Raw genomic sequence first — 24,334 nt, forward strand, 5'->3', positions numbered from 1 at the left:
TGGATGATAAACCAGAGTTTCCGGGAGAAAAACCATGCTACCCTCTCCCTACTAACTCAGCCACATTGTGAAAAATACCCATAAATTCCTCCCGTCATGAAAGGGATTCGAACTCTGGTCTTTTCCAACCGGTGTGGAGTGGATGGCGATTTTATCAACTGTGCTACTCACGAGGGCTTTAGTAATCATATCATCAAAACTTTGCCCCTCCTACTGGCGTACCAAGTTCTACTATCACACCAATTCCGTTTTCTGCCAGTTCGACCATATTTCCTGAATGAACCCACTCTGGCCATACATTTTTACTCACACATTTAATGTTGACAGTCTTACTTCTTTCAGCGATAAAGCTATAATTCTGATACAGTCCACAATTGAGAAATGTTTTCATGCCTCCATTACTTCAATAGATTTGGAATCAGTTTTTTCCAAAATCCATTGTAACAATTTTCTGATGTAATGAGTTTTAAAGGTGGATATAATGCCTTCATCTAATGGCTGAATGAAAGAAACTGTATTAACCTAGTACAATGTGGTGGTAGGAACATAACTTCAATGTTTGGATGACTTAAATCTTTTGAATGGCCTGGTATGCTATCCAATAGTAATAAAACTTTGAAATCTAGATTTTTCCACAAGTTCAATAGCACAGAACGTAATGCGGGGATTTCCCAAGAAAATAAAATATGGCAATTTCTCAATAATTATTTATTTATTATTATTTTTTTTTTGACTAGCGAGGATTCAAAAAGAGTGGAAGTGCTGAAAAATTACATTCAACTTAAAAGCAGGATTTTCCCCACACAAAAGCTCAAAAATACCCTGTTATGCAATGTTTACCAAAATTCTCTAACTGTGTTAGAACAAAACCATGTTATATAAGTACCGTGTTGTGCGAGGATTGCTGCAATTTATCATTTGTGTTAAACGAAACTGTGTTGTAGAAGTACCATGTTATACGGGGTTTGCTGTACCTTATTTCAAATCCTTAACGTAATTATCAGTAAATTTTCCTTGTTAATTAAATAATAATATATCAGAAATTCAAAAATTTAGAATTTTAATTGTAGTGATATTTTTTATCCATATTTCTAATATACATAGTCAAATTTAGATATCTGTGTGAGATCAACTAATAATTCAGTGATTGACTATATCACTCACAAAGCAAAATTCATTAACACTTAAAGTAAAGAAAAGGTATTTTAATGAAAACAAAATAGATGAAGCAATGCATATATTGTCCATTTCTTTAGTTATTTTGTTTAGTGATTACAAGCCACCAAAATGACTCAATGTGTGCGGCAAAGAATATTAAATTTGAGATTATGAAGTTGTCAGGATATTAAAAGTATCCAACATCTACATAATATCAGCATATGTGCTCAATACATAATGTATTGGAAATCAATTTCACTTTTGCTTTAATTAGTTTTTAATCCCTTTTCTCTTCAGGTATCTTGTTTTCTTTGATGATGGATATGCACAATACGTGAAACATACAGAAGTGTATTTAGTTTGTGAAGCAAGTAAGTAAGAACAGCTTTTTTTTTTTTTTTTGCTATTAAATTTAGTAGGCAATTCAGCATGAATAATTTACCTATTCATTATAACATGCAAAAAGATATTGCTTACTAGTTTTCATATAGTCTGTTACATTATTTATTATTTTTATTCTTGGAAAGCATTTTTTTTTATATATATAAAAAGCATGTTTAAAATAGAGTAAATCTCTTGATGAATGCACTTAAGAAATATTCGGGTGTTACTGAAAAGTTATGAGAATATATTTAAAAACAAAAAAATTTTGTATTGTATTGAATTTTTCATCATGTCCCTTTTTAAAGTACTGCCCTTGAAATAATACATGGATTCCTCAATTCTGCCATTATTGGATGCATGTTTGAAATTATGTTTTTCATAATAACACCAGGTATCTCATGCAGGGTTTTCTGAGACTTAATGATGTTATTAAATCACTTTTCTCTGAGCTTTAATTTAATTTTCTGAAATAGAAATTGTAGTTCTTGGTTCTTGGCTAGGAAGTGTCAAGCCGGTGTGACCTTTCAATTTTAAAAATCACTGGAATTTTTTTGTTTTCTTAAAGCATCTTTTCCAATGTCTTTTAGTAACATGTTTTGTTTTTGAATCTGTTTCACTAAGCTTGTAACCAAAATTGGTGCAAAGCATTTATCATTTTGACTTAACTCATTTTGTAAAAAAAAAAATCAGAGTACATTATACAAGTTTTTACTAAACAGCTTCACATATGTGATTAATGCAGTATTGATTGGTGCAGTCACCCTGTTTGCTCTCAACTTAGGTAACCACCTTGATCATGTACAAAGTGTTTTCTCAAATTTTCCAGGCTCAAAATTTATGGCGACTCATTAATGCTTAACTAACACAAAATTGCAATTCAAATAAGACATAAGAAATCTTTATAAAGAAAGTAATTTTAACATATTTATTTTAATCAGAATAGCAGGTAATACAAGTTCAGTAATGTTTCCTGGCTACTTCCAGGAAACATTACTTAATTCTTTTTTATAATCAAGCCAAAATCAGTTGGCTCCCTTTTCATGACGTTAGCATTAGTAGAGGCATATGATGCAAGAAAGCAAGCTTATACAGCATCAGAAAAAAAAAAAAAAAAAAAACAATCCCATTTCACCCATCCATTTGTTCCAAATGTTTGTCTAGTTCTGCCTTGAATTTATTTAAGCTATCAACTTCCACAATGACCGATGGGAGTTTGTTCCAGCAATCAACTACCCGATGGCTAAAGGAAAATTTCTGCATATCTGTCCGACAACTGTCTTTCCTCAATTTCATTTTATGCCCACTCAGGTTTTTAATCTAAGCAAGAGACAGAATCCCATCACCATTGAGCCTGCTCAATCAATTCCTTATACACCTCAGTCAGATTGCGTTGCAGGTGCCTCATCTCCAGACGCTGCAATTTGCAGAAATTAAGCCTTTCTTCATAAGAGCACCCCTTTGTTCCCCTCACCAGCTTTGTTGCCCTTCTTTGTATTCATTGTAGCAACTCTACATCCTTCCTAAAATGAGGCTTCCAGACCTGTAAACAATACTCAAGGTGTGGCCTGACCATTGCCATACAAGGGATAATCACCTCCTTATCCCTGCTAACAAAATTCCTGTATATCATTGACAAGACCTCTCCTGTGACCTACTCGGGAAGCCTATCTGCACTGCTCAGAAAACTTCATATCTGACTGCACAATTACCCCCAGGTCCCTGACATAAGAACTTCATATACTTGTGCTTCAGTGAAGTGAAAGTTTATAGACTTACCTTCTGTTTTCTTAACACTTTTAATTAGAGCTTTTAGATGTGTTTTGGTTATGTTACCTTTATTAATATATTTATGCAAATGTAAATGCTGTAACTTCTCTTCTGAGCATCAGGAAAACATTTGTGAATAATCAGATTTTTTTTTTATGCTCTTGAATGTAAAGTTGCTTCAAATCAAACTTATAAAGACTTTGTGGTTAATCTCTAACTTGCATGACGGAATTCTCTTTAAAACAAATTTTACAAAATATATAGTTATATCCAAGGGAACTGCACAATTCTGAAATGTATTACTTTTTGATGTTAAAAATGTCTTTAGCGGAGTTAGTTGAATTTTTGCGTTACGAAAAGATGTTACAAAAAGTGTAACAAAAAAAAAGGTAAAATAATGCAACACCCATGTTATAGGGATGGTAGAATGAATTCAGTTTATTATTATGGTTAAACAGTTCGGTGGTTATTATTATGGTTAAACAATTCACCTAATTGTTTAACCATAATAATAATTCACCAAATTGTTTAACGATAATGTGCAAGATACAATACGCAGTATATATGTTGTAATGGTATAAAGTATATAATATAAGAGACAGATATAATATTGAGTTCTGTTGTTATGGAAACATTTTCTGTTGAAAGTATATACATATATACGAAAACAATAGCACATTTAAGTGGTCTTCAGCTAAAAACGCAGCCCAACGTATAAGAGAACATCTCCAGTGTAAGGAATAGAAATTAGAAGATGATAAATACCAATTCTTCCCAACCTCCATCAATAAAACCGCAGCCTAATTTATGAAAGAATATCACCAACGTAAGAAGGAGAAATTAGAAAATAATCCTGAGACCTTTCAGCCTATGTTTAAAACTTCCGCACAATGTATGAGACAATATCACCAACGTAAGAAACAGAAGTTAGAAAAAGAAAATCCCAAGTATATTGTATTAGAGAATATCATGAATGAAACAAAAATAAACAGTTGATATTGAAATCCCCCCCCCCCAACTACCACAACTACCATTTTTGCAGATTAACATTAGCAAAGACACATGATGCAAGAAAGCAAGCTTATATAGCATCATCCAAGGGAAAAAAAAAAAAAAAAAACCACACACCCTTCTCATTTCATCCATCCACTTGCTCCAAATGTTTGTCTAGTTCTGCCTTGAATTTATTAAGCTATCAGCTTCTACAATGACAGATGGAAGTTTGTTCCAGCAATCAACCACCTGCTGGTTAAAGGCAAACTTCCGCACATCTATCCAACGACTGTCTTTCCTCAATTTGAGTTTATTCCCTCTCAGGCGATTGCTCTGAGCAAGAGGAAGAATCCCATCAACATTGAGCATGCTCAAACCATTCAAGGCTTTATACACCTCAATCAGATCACCTCACAGGAGCCTAGTCTTCAGACACTGAAATTTGTAAAAATTAAGCCTTTCTTCGTAAGAGCAACCCTTTTTTCCATCCGCTAATCTCGTTGCCCTTCTCTGTACTCGTTCCAACAGCTCTACATCCTTCTTAAAGTGAGGCCTCCAGACCTGTATACAGTACTCAAGGTGTGGCCTGACCATTGCCTTGTATAACTGGATAATCACCTCCTTATCTCTGCTAGAAAAATTCCTGTATATCATTGACAAGACACCATGAGCTACTCTTGCAGACCATCTGCACTGCTCAGAAAACTTCATATCTGCCTGCACAATTACCCCCAGGTCCTTTTCGTTCTCTACCACTGTCAGTGTGGTACAAAGGCATGGTTGCGATATTTGATAGATTCATCTTTATATAAATTTTGTGGTATTAAGGTTGACAGATGATTTTCTTGATAAATGTGAAGAACGAAATTCTATGGATCCATGGGATGATATATTTGAACCTTTTGAACATGATGGTTCATAGTCAAATTCAAATGGTTGTAAACTGTTAATTCTCTTCTGAGCATCAGGAAAACATTTTTGAATAACCAGCTGATTTCTTTATGCTCTTGAATGTAAAGTTGCTTCAAATCTGAACTAATCAAAACTTTGTGGTTAAACACTAACTTGCATGACAGAATTTTCTTTAAAACAAATTTAACAAAATATTGAGTTATATCCAAGGGAACTGCACAATTCTGAAATGTAATACTTTTTTTCTAGGTTTAAGGTGTTTCACAAAGTGCTTTTTTAGCAGAAGTTACAACAAATTAAATCATGGCATCCTTATGTTATATCAAAGTAAAAACTAATCTCTCTCTCTCTCTCTCTCTCTCTCTCTCTCTCTCTCTCTCTCTCTCTCTCTCTCTCTCTCTCTCAAAGAAAAACTCCAAAAGCCAAATACATTCTGTTTCCAACAACTTCTCTTCTGTTTCCAACAACTTCTCTTCTGTCAAAGCTCTTTAAGTTATTATGCAAATGGTGGTTATTACGTCAAAGGGCATAAATAAGCTTTTATGTACATAACAACTTTACTGAATAAATGATGTGTTCATGCAAGCTGTGGTAAATATGCCTATCTGAATCTAGGATAAACATATTACAGGTGAGCTGTCTATTTTTATATTGTAATTTTATGCATTGATACTGAATGACAAAAATCATAACAGTAGTAGCATGTTAAAGTCGATGCAGATATGACAACATATTTATATTCAAATAATACAATAATTTTGCCTACACTAGATTACAAAGGTTCATTAACTTATTTATATGCATTCTTACTAACAGATATTTAGCTCTAAATATTTATTTCTGAGGGACTTTTACAATATGCAATGAGGCAAACTTCCACAAAAGTATTCTCAATCACCACCTAGCTTGAAAGGCCCTGGATGCTGAGCATTCTATGGCCAAGTGATCTGAGTGCATTTTCCAGAGTGATTTTCATAGTGCTTTCTGGAAAGAAATTTTCTGTTTAGTTAACTTTTTGTTTTAGTTAAAAATTAAGTTATAAAGTTAAACAAACTTCAGTCTTATGAGTAGTAAGCAAAGTCAGAAAAGAAAGACTTTTTTTATTTTCTTTTTCGCTAACCCAACTAACCTAATACCGCTTGGCTACTCATGGTATTATTCCTGTCTTCCCCCTGGCAGGGCTGGTTATTTTAGTGGAAAAATCAACCCTCAGAGCTAAAAGGAATATAAAATTACTTCACAACATTGCCATCAATAGAGCCAGCAGCTATAATCTGCAAACCAATGACAAAGACCACGAGACTTCTCAACCCAAAAGGATAAAAAAGGAGTCGATATTAATAATTTGCTCAATTGGAACTCAACTTCTAAGCAAACTTTTAACATTTCTCATACAGAAAAAATATTGGGCAATTGTTGATTATCCTAAATGGTTGGAAGGCTCCAATCTGGGGATCTTCTTATAGAAACATCTAATTCAAGACAATCAGAGCAGTTATTAAAACGAATGACTTTTGCTGGACTTCCTGTTATAGTCACTCCTTAAGTTACCCAAAATGCTTCTAAAGGTGTAATAGTGAAGTGGGATTTGTTAACTATCTCAAGGGAAGAAATAAAACAAGAGCTAAGAGACCAAGAGCTATGAGTTTTACAGGCAAAATGCATTATGACCAAAAAAGATGGTAATCTTATTCCTACCTAGAGCATTGTATTCGTTTTCAGCACCCCAATTCTACCCCAGTTAAAACCAGATATTTTTTGTACTGAATCTGTCTGTACATGCCAAATTAAATCAGGTGTTCAGGTTTTATAATGCCAATTCTCAAGCCACATGCTGGGGCAACACATTCCACCCTCACTGTGGATCCACTTCCCCTGTGTGAATTATGGAAACTTGGTAAAAAAAATCCAAAAATACAAAGCAGAAAAACAGCTGAAGCAAATCCTGTCAAAGTATGCCTGCATGCTTGTTATGCAGCTACTATCAAAAGCTACAGAAAAGCTTCTAGCCAAACAGTCTCAGTTTCTCTGACTAATGACAAGAAACAATCCCATTACATCAATATGGAAATACGTGATCAAACAGATCAAGTTGATACATTACGGATGCCCCATGCAGAAGATGATGGCTGCCCTGTCTTCCCAAAAGAGAACAAACAAAAACAGCACCAATATACAGTAACTTCGTCTAAAAAAACAGTTGGATCAAACAACAACAACATGAGCCAAAAGCAAGCAAAGTAGACTCTTATAATGAAATTTCTGAGGATTGAATGGCAACAGAGACGAACAAGAAGATTTAGTAGAACAATTTGACTCTGTAAGGTATGCCTTCCAGAAATTTCAATTAAACCCCCCAGTATCTCCCAAGTTTCAAAATTGCACTTATTTATAAATGCAAAATAAGTATATTGTTACTATCTCTCAGCGTAGTTGATATGCTGATTAGATGCAATCTCCTTTTCAGACATGTACCTTAGAAGAGGCATTAGTACAGCATCAGCCAAAAAAAAAAAAGCCATTTCACCCATCCATTTTCTCTAAACATTTGTCTACTTCTGTTTGGAATATTTTAAGCTCTCCACTTCTACAATGACAGATGGAAATTTGTTCCAGAAATCAATCACCCTCTGACTAATGACATATTTCTGTACATCTATTCGACAATTGTCTTTCCTCAATTTGAATTTATGTCCCCTCAGACGATTAATCTTGGCAAGAGGAAGAATCCCAATCAGCATTGAGCTTGCTTAAACTATTCAAGGCCTTATACACCTCAATCAGATCACCTCGCAGGTGCTAGTCTGCAGACAATGTAATTTGCAAAACTTAAGCCTTTCTTTGTAAGAGCACTCTTTATTCCCCTTACCAGTCTTGTTGCCCTTCTCTGTACTTGTTCCAGCAGCTCTACATCCTTCCTGAAATGAGGTCTCCAGACCTGTACCATACTCAGCGTGTGGCCTGACCATAGAGAAATTCCTGTATATTATTGACAAGACACCATGAGTTACTCTTGTAGATTGTCTGCACTTCTCAGAAAACTTCATATCTGACTGCACAATTACCCCCAGGTTCTTTTCATTCTCTACCACCCTGGGTGTAGTACCACACAGTTGATACCTTACTCTGAGGTTACTGGTAACCAGTAGCTTTACATTTGTCAATGTTTGTGAAACTTGACAAATGTAAAGTAGCTTTACACTTGTCATGTTAAACTTCAGTTTCCACCTCTCAGCCCATCTGCTCAACTTTTCTAGACCTTGTTTCAGTAGCATACTGTCTTTACTGTCATTAACAACCCTGCCAAATTTCGTATCGTCTGCAAACCTAGACATTAAGCCTGATATACCTTCTTCAATATCATTATGAACCCCACAGGACTCCACTAATAACATTAGTCCACGAAGAGCAGTGTCCATTGATTACCACTCTCTTGTCTTTTCCCTCTCAACCATCCCTTTATCCATTGTAGCAACTTACCCTTAATGCATACCTCTCCAATTTGTATAGCAGTCCTCCATGTGTAGTAGTATCAAAAGCTTTCCTGAAATTCAAGTATATGATATCAAAATTATTTTTGGCATTCAGTTTCTGTGACCACATCATAGTATCCAATCAAATTGGTCAGACAAGACCTCCCTTTAAGAAACCCATGTTGTGTCTTAAATATTACTGCAGTCTTGTCTAGATGATCCTGCAATGCTTCTTTAACCAATCATTCCATTATTTTCTCCCGAACACAAGTTAAACAAACAGGTCTATAGTTATTTGTGTCACCTTTTGAACCCCCTTTGTGAATTGGTGATATATTTGCACACATACAGTCCATGGGGACCTCCCCTGAGTCCAAGGAAGCTCTCATAATTATAGCTAAGGGTTTGCTTACTTCCTGTGCTACCTCCTTTAATCTAACTGGATAGATCCTGTCCACCCCAGGTGCCTTTTTTATGTTTAACTTGAACAATTTCTCCTCCAATTTGCTCTCAGTTATTACAAAATGACTTAGCTCTCTGTTAGAGTGTGAATGTAGATGCAAAATACTCATTCAGTTTATCAGCTACCTGAGCATGATCACCAATAGTCAACCCATATGTGTTAAGTGGTCGAATCTGATTGACCCCTTTCCTTCTAGAGTTTACATAAGTAAAGAACTCTTTGCTGTTTTTCTTTCCATCCTTTGCCAAAGATGTCTCATAATCTGCCTTTGCCTGCCTAACCGCCATTGTGATTTGGTTACAGAGCAGCTTATATCTATCATAGGCTTCTGTGTCACCTGATACTTAATATGCATCGCATATATTTTTCTTCTGTGCCACGAGCCTCATTAATTCACTTGACATCCATTCTGGCCTAAACCTTGAACAGTATTTCTTAGTTGGAATGAAAAGCTAGTAGCCTCCAAAATTAAGTCCCTGGAGGCTTCCCATTTAGAATTCAACGTCGATAACATTAGTTAATCCCACTTTACAGAATTTAAAAACTGTCTGAGACCCCTGTAGTCATCTTTATGAAAGCAAAACCTCTTCACTTTAGCTTCGATGGTAGTTACATCATTAAGTAATTCCCACATGACTACATTGTGAACCTTGGCACCCAGTGGTTCCTTTATCTGCAGATTCTTAATACATGAATAATCACTGCTGATAATCAAATCAAGATTATTACTCCCTCTGGTTGCCTCTCGAACGTGTTGCTCTAGAAAACAGTCATCCAGTTAAATCTACGAAAGTCTTGTTACTGTGCGAGTGATGACCCTACAAGTTCCAGTCAATATCTGGAAAGTTAAAATCCTCTATTATAAGATCTTCTGATTTACTGGCCCACTCTGTTTTTCTGCACAATTGCTCATTATACTCATTAGATTCATTAGGCCTATAACACACTCATTTTTCCTTTCCCAGTGCTTATGTCATATCAAACAGACTCAACATTGCATTGTCCACCACATCAATCGAGTGCACCTCCTTAGATTTTATGTGCTTCTTAACTAACAGCATAACCCTTCCTCCCTTCATGTCCTGTCTATCCTTTTTGTACACATTCTACTCCCCCAAATTCCAATTTTGCACTGCTTATATCTGTGACACCACGTCGTTGATATCCCAACAATATCTGCCTTTAATGTCTTGACTAGCACTTCAAGCTCATCAAATTTATTAACTATACTCCTTACATTGGTGTACATGCAAATGTACATAGCTGTTCCTACTCTTAGTTACCCTAACACAGCCCATGTGTTACTTGTTCCACTATGACTCCCAGCAGTCGTGGAAATCTCCATTACCTTGCTTTCCAGGCTGCTTCTCATTCTAATAGAAACAGTGCAAGAATCACTTTTGCCTCTGCCTGCAGCCACTGTTAACCTTTTAGTCTGTGTATTCCCCTGAAGCTAGCAGTTTTCTGACCCACCTAACACTGCCTTGAAAGCACCAGCAAATATTCTTGCACCTTTTCTATTTAAGTGTATCCCATCCCTGTAGAAGCAGTCTCTCCTGTTAACAAGTACAGACCAGGCTGAAAAAAATTCTACCCCTTGAGCCTTGCACAATCTTTCCAGGGCCGAATTGATCGACAGGGCTCTCATCATATACCCCCTCCTATCGTGTCTGGGCAGAATTGCAGACCATTTCAAATTCAACCCTAATGCATGGCTTTTTTTCAACAGTGACCTGTACTTGTTAAGTAATTCCGCCGCTCTCCTACTCTTAATATCATTAGTGCCAACGTGTACAACTATATACTTTTGTGCCCTTAAAAGATGATATCCGCTCTACAACGTCATCAACCTTTGCCCCTGGCAGACATACCCTGGTCTTGTTCCACCCATCCTTAAGGAGCCCATGGGTTTCTGTTTATGGACAATATGAGAACCTTAAAAATGCAAAAACCAAATACAAACCCATGGGCCTCTTAACGGAAAAACCCGGTACACTTTAAGCACAATTCAAAAAATCTAACCTTTTTAAATACTAAAACTTTTATTTATTATTTTTTTTTAAAGTTAAAATCTGGAGTTAGTGAGAGTACCAATATCACTTGTATTTCAAAACAGGGTGATACTACTGTAGGGTTGACAGTAATCTCTTAGAACTGAATGGTATTATTTATGGCCATAATAATGACCTTTTCATGAATTTATGAGTAGTACACAATGATTAGAATACGTTCACTAAATATATGTTGTCTATAAATTGCATGTGTCCTATGGTCAATTGTTTGCACTCTTAGAGAAACCATGACCAAAACCAAATAACTTAGCCAGGTAAAAAATGAAAGCTTTTAAAAGTTCCATTTTGAAAGAGAATCAATTTAGTCTTACAGTATGTAGTGTGTGCTCGGTATAGTTTAGGTAAGCTAAAATCATAGCCAGCTTCTCTTCACTGGTATTTGAGTGATTTAGTAGTATTATATTATTGCTTGCTTTTTAAATTATTTTTATCTAGGATATTGACGTGTTAATAGCTGTAAAATGCAATATTAGGCATAATATTGCACAGAAAATTCAAAGTGTAGGAAGTGTGTTGCAGTACAAATAGTCAGTAAATGCTATTATTATTGACAGAACTTTGTAAGTCCTGATGCTTTTGATGAAAGAGTAAGTGGTGAAATTTGCACCAATTTTTTGAGGAATATTCTTGGAACGTTGGAAAATGTACAACACGGTGTTCTTAAAAACATTTTTCAAAAGATGTCTCCATCACATTTTGATCACGTTACTGTGATATTTGTTAGTTGGCTCTGCACTCTCTCTCTCTCTCTCTCTCTCTCTCTCTCTCTCTCTCTCTCTCTCTCTCTCTTTCCCCCCCCCCCCCCATTAAGAAACAAGTCATATGAAGAGCACCGTGACACTTCGAGTGATGTAAGAGAGTTGGAATTTTGCTTGAAAATTTGAAAAATTTGTGCACATAAATTTTAAATTTATGTGCAGCTTTGCAATTGTTTGTGGCCTCTGCATGATTAACTACTTTCAGCTGAATGCCAGCTTCATGTGACACTTCTTTTTTAATTTATTTCAGCTGTACTTGTACTTATGAAATAATTGCTATAACTAGTTTTATGTGATTATCAGTACTATCAACTGCATTTACAATTAAAACAAAGGCACTTAATATCAATATCAGCAACAAATGTAGACATAAAATGCAACACTGTCACCCAGATTGTTATACAAAACATAGTACAACAAAAATTAATAGCAGTTAGATAGGCAGTAATCTATGCATCACACTTTCTCTGTAAAGAACTGAGAACAAGATGAATTTTCCAATAATATTAAAAAATTATTTTAATTATTAATATAAATTTTTCTCAGTATTTAGGAACCTGATATGACCAGTATATAAAGTGATCCTATGATGTTTGATTTGGTAAAATGCAGAATTTCTTGACTTATACTTGAGTATCTTCAAGAAATTCTGATTAAATATCTGAGTCAAGATATCTACAGTTGTTCTTAGATTAACATAGTTATGCATATTTTATTTTCACAGAAAAACTTAGAAATTCATGAATACACTATCAAAATACTCCTGAATTTGTGTATCTGGTAAATAGTTTTAAATTAATTTTATAGAGGAAAAATTATTTTGATTTATCTGATTAGATGGGAGCATTATAAAGTAATTTCTGGTGAAAGGGAGAGGGATTGATTTAGAATATGTAATTGTTTATGCTGCTTTATATTTTTGAATAATTTACTCTTCACTCTTTCAGGTAATGTACTTCATTATCAAAAAGAGCTTGCAGGTTTTATGGATATGAAATTAAAGTTTAGTTCCCCCCCCCCCCCCTAAAGAGTCTCTAAAGATCAACATAAGGTTAACTCTAGTGGCTTTTAAGATAGCTGCATGTAACAGTTTGCACGGTTCCACCCTGTATATATTATTTATGTATGTATATTTTCCCACAATATTGTAGGTAAAGATGTTTGGGAGGATATTCATCTTGATTCAAAGGAATTCATAAAAGGATATTTGCTGCAGTATCCTGAGGTATGTTTGAATATTATTGTGCAAATATTTTGATTTACAACTTATTATAATATAAACATCAGTATTTGAAATTACACTGGTAATATAATTAATTTTAAAATCTTTATCTATTTATAGAAAGGTAGGTATGTCTTTCTGCTATATAATTATCACATACAAGATAGTATCAAAGTTTAGGGACTGAATTTGTTAAAAATATCTTAATTAAGGAAAAACTTAATTTTGTAATCCAAAATGTCTAGAATTTTTTAGAGTAGTAGCTTAGGTTGCATATGCATAAGGTCTTTTATCTCTCATTGATTGCAAGTAATTTTATATTGGTAGTTCTTAGAATATCACCTTGTATATAGAGGATATGTCACAAAAGTAACAAGACTGATTTTATAAAATGACGCCATATGCAGTCCCATGCTTCATTCTGCCTTTTTTTTTTTTTTTTTTCTGCATCATACTCTAAAATCCATGTTTTGTTATCCGCCTTTTGTCACGATCGGAAGAACATCTGCCACAAAATTCTTGATTGTGACAAAACATGGAGTTTTGAATATGATGCAGAAACAAAAAAAAGCAGAATGAAAATTGAGACACCACCAATTTTCCATGCCCGAAGAAAGCACGAATGAGCAAATCCAGAATCAAATCAATGTTCATCTGTGTTTTGATTAGTGTAGAGTGGTGCACCAAAGGGTTTGTGCCTCAAGGCACAAAGGGTAAAGAGTTTGTGTCCACCAAACTTTGTACCAAGATGTCCTTGAATGACTACACAAAAGGGTTTTGTGCGTTCAACCTGAAAAGGCCAAAAACTGGATTTTGCATAAAGATAATGCACCATGCCACTGTGCGCTGTCGTATTTATTGGCTTCCAATTTTTTATTCCGAGATCTCTTACAATGTGACTTTTTTCGTTTTCGAAAGATCAAGAATTGGCTGAAAGGACAACATTTTGGAATGAACGGCAACATCTTGAGCACCGTAACTGATGCAAAGAAGGACCTCAAAAAACACTTCCAGCACTGCTTCCAGGGATTGAAGGACTGCTGCAGGCAATGGGTAGCTTCCAGAGGACTTTGAAGGAGAGAACCTTCACTTTTTTATAAAATTAGTCTCATTAATTGTGTGACAGCATTAGCATTACTAGAGGCACATGATGCAAGAAAGCAACCTTATGCAGCATCAGCCAAAAAGAAAGAAAAAAACCCCTCTGTTTGTTCAAAACACCTGTCCAGCTGAGCCTTAAATTTATTTAGGCTATCAACTTCCACATAAAGGGATGGAAGTCTGTTCTACCAACCAACTACCCACTGGTTAAAGGCAAATTTCTGTATATATATATATATATATATATGTATATGTATATATATATATATATATATTATTCTTTTGTAATATGATAGTTCATGCCGTATTTTATTTATAATTATAGTAGTTTTATTTAATTTAATTTCTTACTAGCTTTTTCTGTTGTCCCAGTAGCTGTTTTAGCAATGCATGGGTACAAACAGAGTACATATTATTATTCTTTTGTCTTATCTTTGTGGTTTGTTATTCTTTTGTATTAATTTTGTTAATTACAGGTGTTTTTTACACATAGGTATTTTAGTAAATACATAACTGTTCTTTACGATAGCCTAATCTCGGTTATCTTAATTTACCATGGCCTATACATTTAGGATTTTTCAACTTGTTACGTATTGCTAAAGAAATTGTCATACAATTATTAATGAAAAACTATAGCAATAAGCAAATTATCAATACTACTTTATAATATTATATTAAACATTCTTATACATTTCAGTATTACATCACATGTACGTCAATCCCCTACTTCATCGGGGGCTTTGAGAGGATTGACAGTCCATTCGATGTAATGCATTTCTTACTTACCCGTTTCTGTTTGTATCTATCACAGCTTTGCTATTTTTTCAGTACTAAATTCTAATTTTTGAACCCTTGTTTATATTATTCCTAATTGTTCTTAGTTAAATTCTTTTTTTATAATTAACCAAATTAATTTCCCATCATCTACCCAGCAACTGTGATAGAATACACAAAGCCCAACGGGTAAGTTTTTTAATAAAAATATTGCAATAACTTTACTCACTTGATGTGTTTAAGTGGAGGTCGTAGTGTCGAAAAAGGAAAGTTTCCCATCCTACTTGATGTGTTTCTGTGGAGGTCGTAGAGTCGAAATAAGGAAAAATTTCCCACTTTTAACTGGTTTTATGGATGGCCATCCCTATGGCGCTGTTTTTATGGCCCTGTCGCGTTAACGTTTCACATATGTGCAGATGGTGTGTTGGCCGAAGTCCCCGATATTAAGGCCAAGGTCTATTATTGTGTTTTGGTGGTTGGTTCAATGAATTTACGTAAAAGTAAATTCATTGAACCAACCACCAAAACACAATAATAGACCTTGGCCTTAATATCGGGGACTTCGGCCAACACACCATCTGCACATATGTGAAACGTTAACGCGACAGGGCCATAAAAACAGCGCCATAGGGATGGCCATCCATAAAACCAGTTAAAAGTGGGAAATTTTTCCTTATTTCGACTCTACGACCTCCACAGAAACACATCAAGTAGGATGGGAAACTTTCCTTTTTCGACACTACGACCTCCACTTAAACACATCAAGTGAGTAAAGTTATTGCAATATTTTTATTAAAAAACTTACCCGTTGGGCTTTGTGTATTCTATCACAGTTGCTGGGTAGATGATGGGAAATTAATTTGGTTAATTATAAAAAAAGAATTTAACTAAGAACAATTAGGAATAATATAAACAAGGGTTCAAAAATTAGAATTTAGTACTGAAAAAATAGCAAAGCTGTGATAGATACAAACAGAAACGGGTAAGTAAGAAATGCATTACATCGAATGGACTGTCAATCCTCTCAAAGCCCCCGATGAAGTAGGGGATTGACGTACATGTGATGTAATACTGAAATGTATAAGAATGTTTAATATAATATTATAAAGTAGTATTGATAATTTGCTTATTGCTATAGTTTTTCATTAATAATTGTATGACAATTTCTTTAGCAATACGTAACAAGTTGAAAAATCCTAAATGTATAGGCCATGGTAAATTAAGATAACCGAGATTAGGCTATCGTAAAGAACAGTTATGTATTTACTAAAATACCTATGTGTAAAAAACACCTGTAATTAACAAAATTAATACAAAAGAATAACAAACCACAAAGATAAGACAAAAGAATAATATATATATATATATATATATATATATATATCCTTCATCTATCTTTCCTCAATTTGAATTTATGCCCTCTCAGTGATTATTCTGAGCAAGAGGAAGAATCCCATCAGCATTGAGCATGCTCAAACCATTCAAGGCTTTTTACACCTCTATCAGATCACTTCTCCGGTGCCTAGTCTCCAGACACTAATTTGAAAAACTTAAGCCTTTCTTCGTAAGAGCAACTCTTTGTTCCATTCACCAATCTTGTTGCCCTTCTCTGTACTCATTCCAGCAGCTCTACATCCTTCTTTAAATGAGAGCTGTATACAGTACTCAAGGTGTGGCCTGACCATTGCCTTATACAAGGGAATAATCACCTCCTTATCCCTGCTAGAAAAAATTCCTGTACATCATTGACAAGACACCATGCTACTCTTACAGCCTGTCTGCACTGCTCAGAAAAATTCCTATCTGCCTGCACAATTACCTGCAGGTCCTCATTCTCTACCACTGTCAGTGTAGTACCACAGAGTTGATATGTTGCTCTGTGGTTACTGTTTCCCATATGTAGTACTTTACATTTGTCAATGTTAAACTTCATTTGCCACCTCTTTGCCCATCTGCTCAACCTTTCCAGATCCTGTTGCAGCAGCATACTGTCAGTAGTGTCCTTAACAACCCTGCCAATCTTTGTATCATCTGCAAACTTGGACATTAAGCTTGATATACCATCATCAATATCATTTATAACTACAGAAAACAACAATGGACCCAACCTTGAACCCTGAGGGACTCCACTAATAACATTAGTCCACGATGAGCAGTGTCCATTGATTACCACTCTGTCTTCTTCTCCTCAACCATCCCTTTATCCATAACAGGAATTTGCCTCCAATGCCACAGTGCTCCAATTTGTGCAGCAGTCTTCCACATGCAACAGTATCTAAAGCATTTCTAAGATCCAAATATATAATATCAAAGTTATTCCCTGCATCCAGTTCTTTTGTGACTGCATCATAGTATCCAATCAAATTGGTCAGGCAAGACTTTCCCTTAACAAAACTATGCTGTGTCCGAGCTGTAACTGAAGTCTTGTCTAGATGATCCTGCAGTGTTTTTTTAACCACTGTCTCCATTAATTTTCCTGGAACAGAAGTTAAACTCACAGGTCTATAAATACTTGTGTCAGTCTTTGATCCTCCTTTGTGAATTGGGATCACATTTGCACATCTCCAGTCTATGGGTACCTCCCCTGAGTCCAAAGAAGCTCTCATAATTATGACTAAGTGTTTGCTTACTTCCTTTGCTGCCTCCTTTAATATAACTGGATAGATCCCATCTACCCCGGGCTCCTTTTTTATGTTTATCCTCAACAATTTCTCCTTCACTTTCCTCTCAGTTATTACAAAATCATCTAGCTCACTGCCAGAGTTTACTTCACCTCTGGCATTCCCTTTCCTGAATAACTCCTTACGTGTGAATGTAGATGAAAAATACTCGTTTAGTTTGTTAGCCACCTGAGCAGGATCATCAACAGTGGAACTATCAATATCCAGTGCACCAACCTTTCCTTCTAGAGTTTACATAGATAAAGAACTCTTTGCTGTTTTTCTTTGCATCCTTTGCCAAGTATTTCTCATAATCTGCCTTTGCCTAATCTCGTTTGACTTGGTTACAGACCAGCTTATATAGGCACCTCCGTAGCCAGGTCGTAAGGAGCAGCAGTGCGTAGCACATGCTTCTTGATTAGACCGGGGTTTGAGCCCATCACCACCAAATACGGAGGATGCGGAAAGGTCAGGGAATGACCACCACATATCCCGGAGCAATATGGCCTTAGTTGCTAATGCTGCTAAAAAAAAAAAAAAAAAACCAAATCAGCTTATATCTATCATAGGCTTCCATGTTACCCTTTAATTTGTATGTATCCCATGCATTTTTCTTCTTTGCCATATATCTCCTTCATTCATCTGACATCCATTTAGGCCTAAACCTTGAACAATATTTCTTAGTTGGTATGTAAAGCCTAGTAGCTTCCAAGATAAGTTTTTTGAATGCTTCCCATTTTGAATTTGCTGTTGGTAACATCATCAGTTGGTCCCACTGTATAGAATTTAAATACTGTCTCTGACCATCGTAGTCGCGTTTACGAAAGCAAAAACCTTTCCCTTTACCCCTGATGGTAGTTACCTCTTTGAGTAAATTTCACTTCAGCACACTCTGATCACTGCCACCTAGTGGTTCCTTTATCTGCAAATTGTTAATGCGGGAAGAATCACTACTGATAATCAGATCAAGAGTATTACTCCCTCTAGTTGCCTTCTGATCATGCTGATGTAGAAAACAATCATCCAATAAATCCACAAAAGCCTTGCTATTGTGTGAGTGACCAACCACAAATTCCAGTCAATATCTGGGAAATTAAAATCCCCCGTTATAAGACTCTCTGATTTACTGGCCCACTCGATTTCCCTGTACTGTTTCTTATTATACTCATCAGCGTCATTAGACCTATAGCACACTCCTACTCAATTTTGATCTCCCAATGCTTATGTCACATGAAACTGACTGGACACTGCACTGTCCAGCAATGTCTACTTGCTTCACTTCCTTGGATTTTGTGTGTTTCTTAACACATAAAATCCAAGCAAGCATAACCCCTCCTCCCTTCCTATCCTTTCTGTACACATTGTTCTCCCCAAATTCCAGTTCTGCATTCCTCACTGTCCAGCAATGTCTACTTGCTTCACTTCCTTGGATTTTGTGTGTTTCTTAACACATAAAATCCAAGCAAGCATAACCCCTCCTCCCTTCCTATCCTTTCTGTACACATTGTTCTCCCCAAATTCCAGTTCTGCATTCCTTATGTCTGTGTGACACCACGTCTCTGATATCCCAACAGTATCTGCCTTTGATGTTTTGAGCAATACCTCAAATTCACCAAATTTATTTACGACCTTATATTATTTATGTATGTTTTCCCCATAGTATTTCTACGTAAAGTTGTCTGGGAGGATATTCATCTTGATTCAAAGGAATTCATAAAAAGATATCTTTTTATGAATTCCTTTGCACTTTTTGATGTTTTATAAAAACATCAAAAAGCATCATGTTTTATAAAATTTTTGTTTTTGTTGTAGAAATCGTTAGACTGTAGAAATGATTGTTGAAGCATATGTTAAAATTGTTTATAAGGTAGTAGAATTTTTGAATGGTACTAATGTTTCAGCACAGAGTGCTTCAGAGGTGGACAGCATATCATTGAAAATGATGCAAGGTGTAGGAAGATGACGAGCTTGTTTTTCAATTAGAAGCATAAATTGGGCTCGTGTGATAAAAATTAAAAACGTAGCCTGTCAGTTGGAATATCATATGGTGGTTTAGCAAATTACCATATCTGATATTTTAAACACGAAAATATTATTCATCTTCTTTGTTCGCAAGTTTTTAATACCAGATCAGATGGAAACTTGATTTGGTAGTTGTTGGCGCATCGGCTTCTGTGGCCATATTGCACCTCCCAAGGTTTTTGCAGTACTTTGATCCAAGCCCGAGGCGGGAATCGAACCCGCGACCTTTGGGTTGCCGGGCAGGTACTTTACCCACTCGGCTAGCCCGGTCGGCTCAGATGGAAACAAGAGTTAGTTTTAGAAGAATTTGTTGAAATTTCTGATCATGGTCCATGATATTTAAAAACAATCACGAGGAAATGAAATATGGAGTAATCACTATGACCTGCTTAAAAAATATCAATCCTTTGAATGGAAGTTTTTTGCCTCCGAGGAAAAAGAAATTAGGATTGACAAATGTAAAGGTAAAATTATGCTAGAATTGTTTTTTTTGGTTATAAAGGCACAATTTGTTATGTGTCAGATGGTCATACTATTCATAAGACTACATATTTAGAAATCATTAAGCAGTTGAGAGATTCAGTCGAAACTAAAATACATGATCTATGGGTAAGGGAAAATTGGAAATTATTCTATTCCATGAAAATATTCTTCCTTATTTTGTGACAGTAATTTCTGAATACCTTTTGAAGTATTCTATAATTGTCTTGCACCACGTGGTTTTAATCCCCCCCCCACCCCCCATCAAAATAACTCATTAAAAGGATTGATTTTTCTGTGAAGCGGAAGTTAGGGCAACAATGAAAATGCAATTAAGCAACTTAAAAAACAAGTGAGCATTTGGGCCAGCATTTTCTGTTAGTCTTAGAAATGAAGATTAAGTGTGAAGGTATGCATTTTCTATTTGAATTCTTTCTCACTCTGAGAAGCATTTCTATAATTCATATATTATGTTTCTTAACTTTTTCGGGAGGAAGTCTCTTGAAAAGTCTGTGTTCCAGAGCAGCAAGTTTTATGTGCAAGTCTCTGTAGAATGTTTTTTCGCGACATTGAAATTCTTAAAAATGAAACCTTTCTGCATAAATGCTCTTAAATATTAATTTGTTCTTATTTTGACTTGGTTGGAGTATTAGGGTGCAACTATTTCCTCATTTTTCATAAATATATATGTTCTCGTCTTCAGCCTTGTTAACATTCATTTCTGCTTTCCTTTTTCTGACAGAATCACAATCAGTGATTGCTAAATCAACCACTCATCTCAACTGCCCTAATGATAACTTTCATATTCAGAACTCCAGCTTTGCTCTATGATTCCTTTTGCTTCAATGGTACTAATTGTGTACAGCTTTGCTCTTATATTCCCTGTTTGGAATCTCCTCTGGCTTAAATCTCTCTACCCCATTTTGTCAAATTCATTTGTTACTTTTTTCGTTCACTAAATTTTTAACTTCCTTTTGTCAAAACTCTACTTTCACCTAACACTCAGTTATTACAAATAGTAGTAAGGTAATTTTTCCGAATGATACTATTTCACAATTTCAACTGGTTTCAATTTTTTAGTTATGTGAACCCAGCTGTTTGCAATGCCATAAGCTTTTGCAAATATATATGAGGGCTGTGTTAGCATAACTAAGAGTAAGAACCAGTGCATGTATACTTGCATGTACAGTCAGTCCTCGTATAACATGATAGTTGTGTTCCTAGAAACCGCCATGCAATGCAAAATCGTGCAATATAAATAACAGGCCTTATAGGAAAAATAGGGTTAGGTGCCGACCGCCCAAGATTGAACACACATTTGTAACCAAAACATTACCAAACACAATAAAAATTGTAATAAAATACTTATGTATTTTATTACATAATAAAATATTGCTAATGCTTTTGCTTCTATTGTAATCAAACTTGTTCTGTGTTTGATTTTCTATCCAAACAGATGACAGATGTTCCAATTCTTCTCCATCACTTCCAATTCTTTGTGTCTTGATCTAATGGGTTTTGTTACACTTTGATTTGTTCCTGCTATGAAAGTTGTTTTTATTTCGCTTTCCAAAAGGAGCAAATATGGAAACCGAAAATTTTCCACCTGTCAAGACTGTAAATCTTGCTTCTATGGATTTGCAACAAAATGATTCTGATAATCAAACCAAGAAGATTATGGAAACAGATGTGCCTCAAATGAAATATCCATCTTTCCTCATACTGCATTCGCTAACGAATCAGTCATTGGGTACTTTGTCTCCTTTTTATATACAAAAATGTTTAGAATGTGTAGCTGGATTACCAAAAATGGTAAGTAGATTGAAATCTGGCGACCTATTAGTCAAAACCACCAACAGTAAACGATGCCTCCATAGCCAGGTGGGAAGGAGCAGCAGTGCGTAGCACACGCTTCTTGATTAGACCAGGGTTCGAGCCCGTCACTACCAAATACGGAGGATGCGGAAAGGTCAGGGAATGGCCACCGCATATTCCCGGAGCAATATGGCCTTAGTTGCTAATGCTCTAAAAACCAAATAACAACAACCAACCATAAACATTGTTTCTCTTCTCAAACTTACATTGTTTGGTGGAGTCCCTACTAAGGTATCTCCTCATGCTACCCTTAATAGCTCCAAAGGAGTCATTTCCAAATGGGATCTATTGAACATCAAGGAGGAGGAGATTTTTCAAGAACTCCAAGACCAGAAAGTTACTGAAGCAAGACGAATAATGCTAAATAAAGATGGAGAATTTGTTCCCACTCTTAGCATCATTCTTACCTTTTCTACACCGAACCTTCCTTCATCAGTAAAAGCAGGATACCTAAACTGCCGCATCTGTCCTTATATCCCCAATCCTATTCAATGTTACAAGTGTCAGAAGTTTGGGCATTCCCAAACTGTTTGCCGAGGAGATTCAGTTTTCTCAAACTGCGGATCAAAGGAACATGTCGATACTGATTATAATGCCGAAGCATCACGGTGTCCAAACTGCAAAGGCAACCATTCAGCCTTTTCTAGATCCTGTGAGCAATGGAAGCTGGAGAAAAAAAATCCAGAAATAGAAAGTGGAGAACAAGGTTACGTACCCTGAAGCTAGAAAGCACCTACTACAAAATATGCCTAAGCGTACATATGCTGAAGCATCCAAAATATACCAAACAGTTTCAACACAAACAGATATATCAGTTCCACCAAAAGTGTCAATTTCTGAATGGGTTCGATCATTGCTATCATCTGCATTACGGTCAACAAAACACCAAACAGTAGATAGGACAAACAATACCCTAATCTCAATACCATCTGCTGCTAAATCAGATCCAGTTAAGCCAGATCAGAAGGAGAATTCAGTTCATGTTAGAAAGAAATTATCTGATAACACAGCTATGGATATTGCAGAAAATAATACTTATAACAAACCCATTCTAAATCTTTATGCAGAAGATGACATGGACACATGTCCACTCTTTTCAAAAAAGGACAAAATAAAAATTGACCATCATAAGCAGAGCAACATTAAAAAACAGACAGATTCGACTTCTAATTCAAAACCTACACAATGAACAGCATAGTTCAATGTAATTGCAGAGGCTTTCGCAGCAACATAGATGATGCATATGAATTAATTGACCATTATCATCCTGTGAGTCTGTGCCTACAAGAAACAAATCTAACACTTGAAATGTCCGTGTCAGTTAAATATTACACTATTTCGACAAGACAGGACAAACAGTGCTTGTGGTGGAGGGCCATACTCATAGACTCAAGGTTCCTTGTAATCAAATTCCTTTTCAAACTGCCTTAGAAGCTGTTGTGGCTCGTGTAATGATTGGCATTGCTTTAACAATCGTTTCAATATATCTCCCTCCCAATCAACAATGTACGATTCATTAACTAGAAAACCTTGTGTTTCAGTTACCATCACCAGTCTGCTTATTAAGAGACTTTAATAGACACCATCCTTTATGGGGATCCCCCATCTCAGACAGATGCTGAGAACTCATTGAAATACTACTAGACAGACAGAATTTAACATTACTGAACACAGGCTTACCCACTTACATTCATTTTCCTACTGGAGCATCATCTGCAATAGACCTATCAATCTGCTCTCCGATCCTCTTCCCAAGTGTCGAATGGACAACACTTGACAATCTTCTCAGCAGCGATCACTATCCAGTAATATGCAGAATTCAAACCACCAATTCCAAAACAACTGATACACGAATGAAATGGAAATTTTCTAAAGCAGACTGGACAAAATATAAAAGTCATGTTTCTTTTGATGATCACATCATTGAGTCTTCCTCTATCAATACCGTTACCAAGCATATCACAATGCAGATACTATCAGCTGCAAAAGTTGCCATCCCACAGTCTCAGTTAAGAAATCGTAGACATACCAATCACTGGTGGAATGATGATTGTAACAAGGTGAAAAGAGAAAAGAATGCAGCATGGAACTTATTCCAAAAATACCCTACCACTGCCAACCTTATTAATTATAAGAAACTTAGAGCCAAGGTGCGGTATATGAGGCGAAAGGCTAAAAAGGACTCTTGGATAAAATTTGCTTCATCAGTCAATAAAGATA

The 24,334-nt window shown here is 35.7% G+C and overlaps 1 protein-coding gene across 1 annotated transcript in view; it reads left to right on the forward strand.

Annotated features, from left to right (window-relative positions):
- Positions 1-24,334, forward strand: part of egg (SET domain bifurcated histone lysine methyltransferase eggless) — a 536,019-nt gene that overhangs the window by 197,061 nt on the left and 314,624 nt on the right. The window contains exons 10-11 of the mRNA XM_090386075.1: positions 1,456-1,529; positions 13,132-13,205. Coding sequence (XP_090242201.1) covers positions 1,456-1,529; positions 13,132-13,205 — 148 coding nt within the window. The remainder of the gene's footprint in view (positions 1-1,455; positions 1,530-13,131; positions 13,206-24,334) is intronic.

The sequence above is a fragment of the Mastigoproctus giganteus genome, chromosome 12 (genome assembly GCF_048544385.1).
Source record: "Mastigoproctus giganteus isolate SK-2022 chromosome 12, ASM4854438v1, whole genome shotgun sequence".
Taxonomy (NCBI): Eukaryota; Metazoa; Arthropoda; class Arachnida; order Uropygi; family Thelyphonidae; genus Mastigoproctus; species Mastigoproctus giganteus.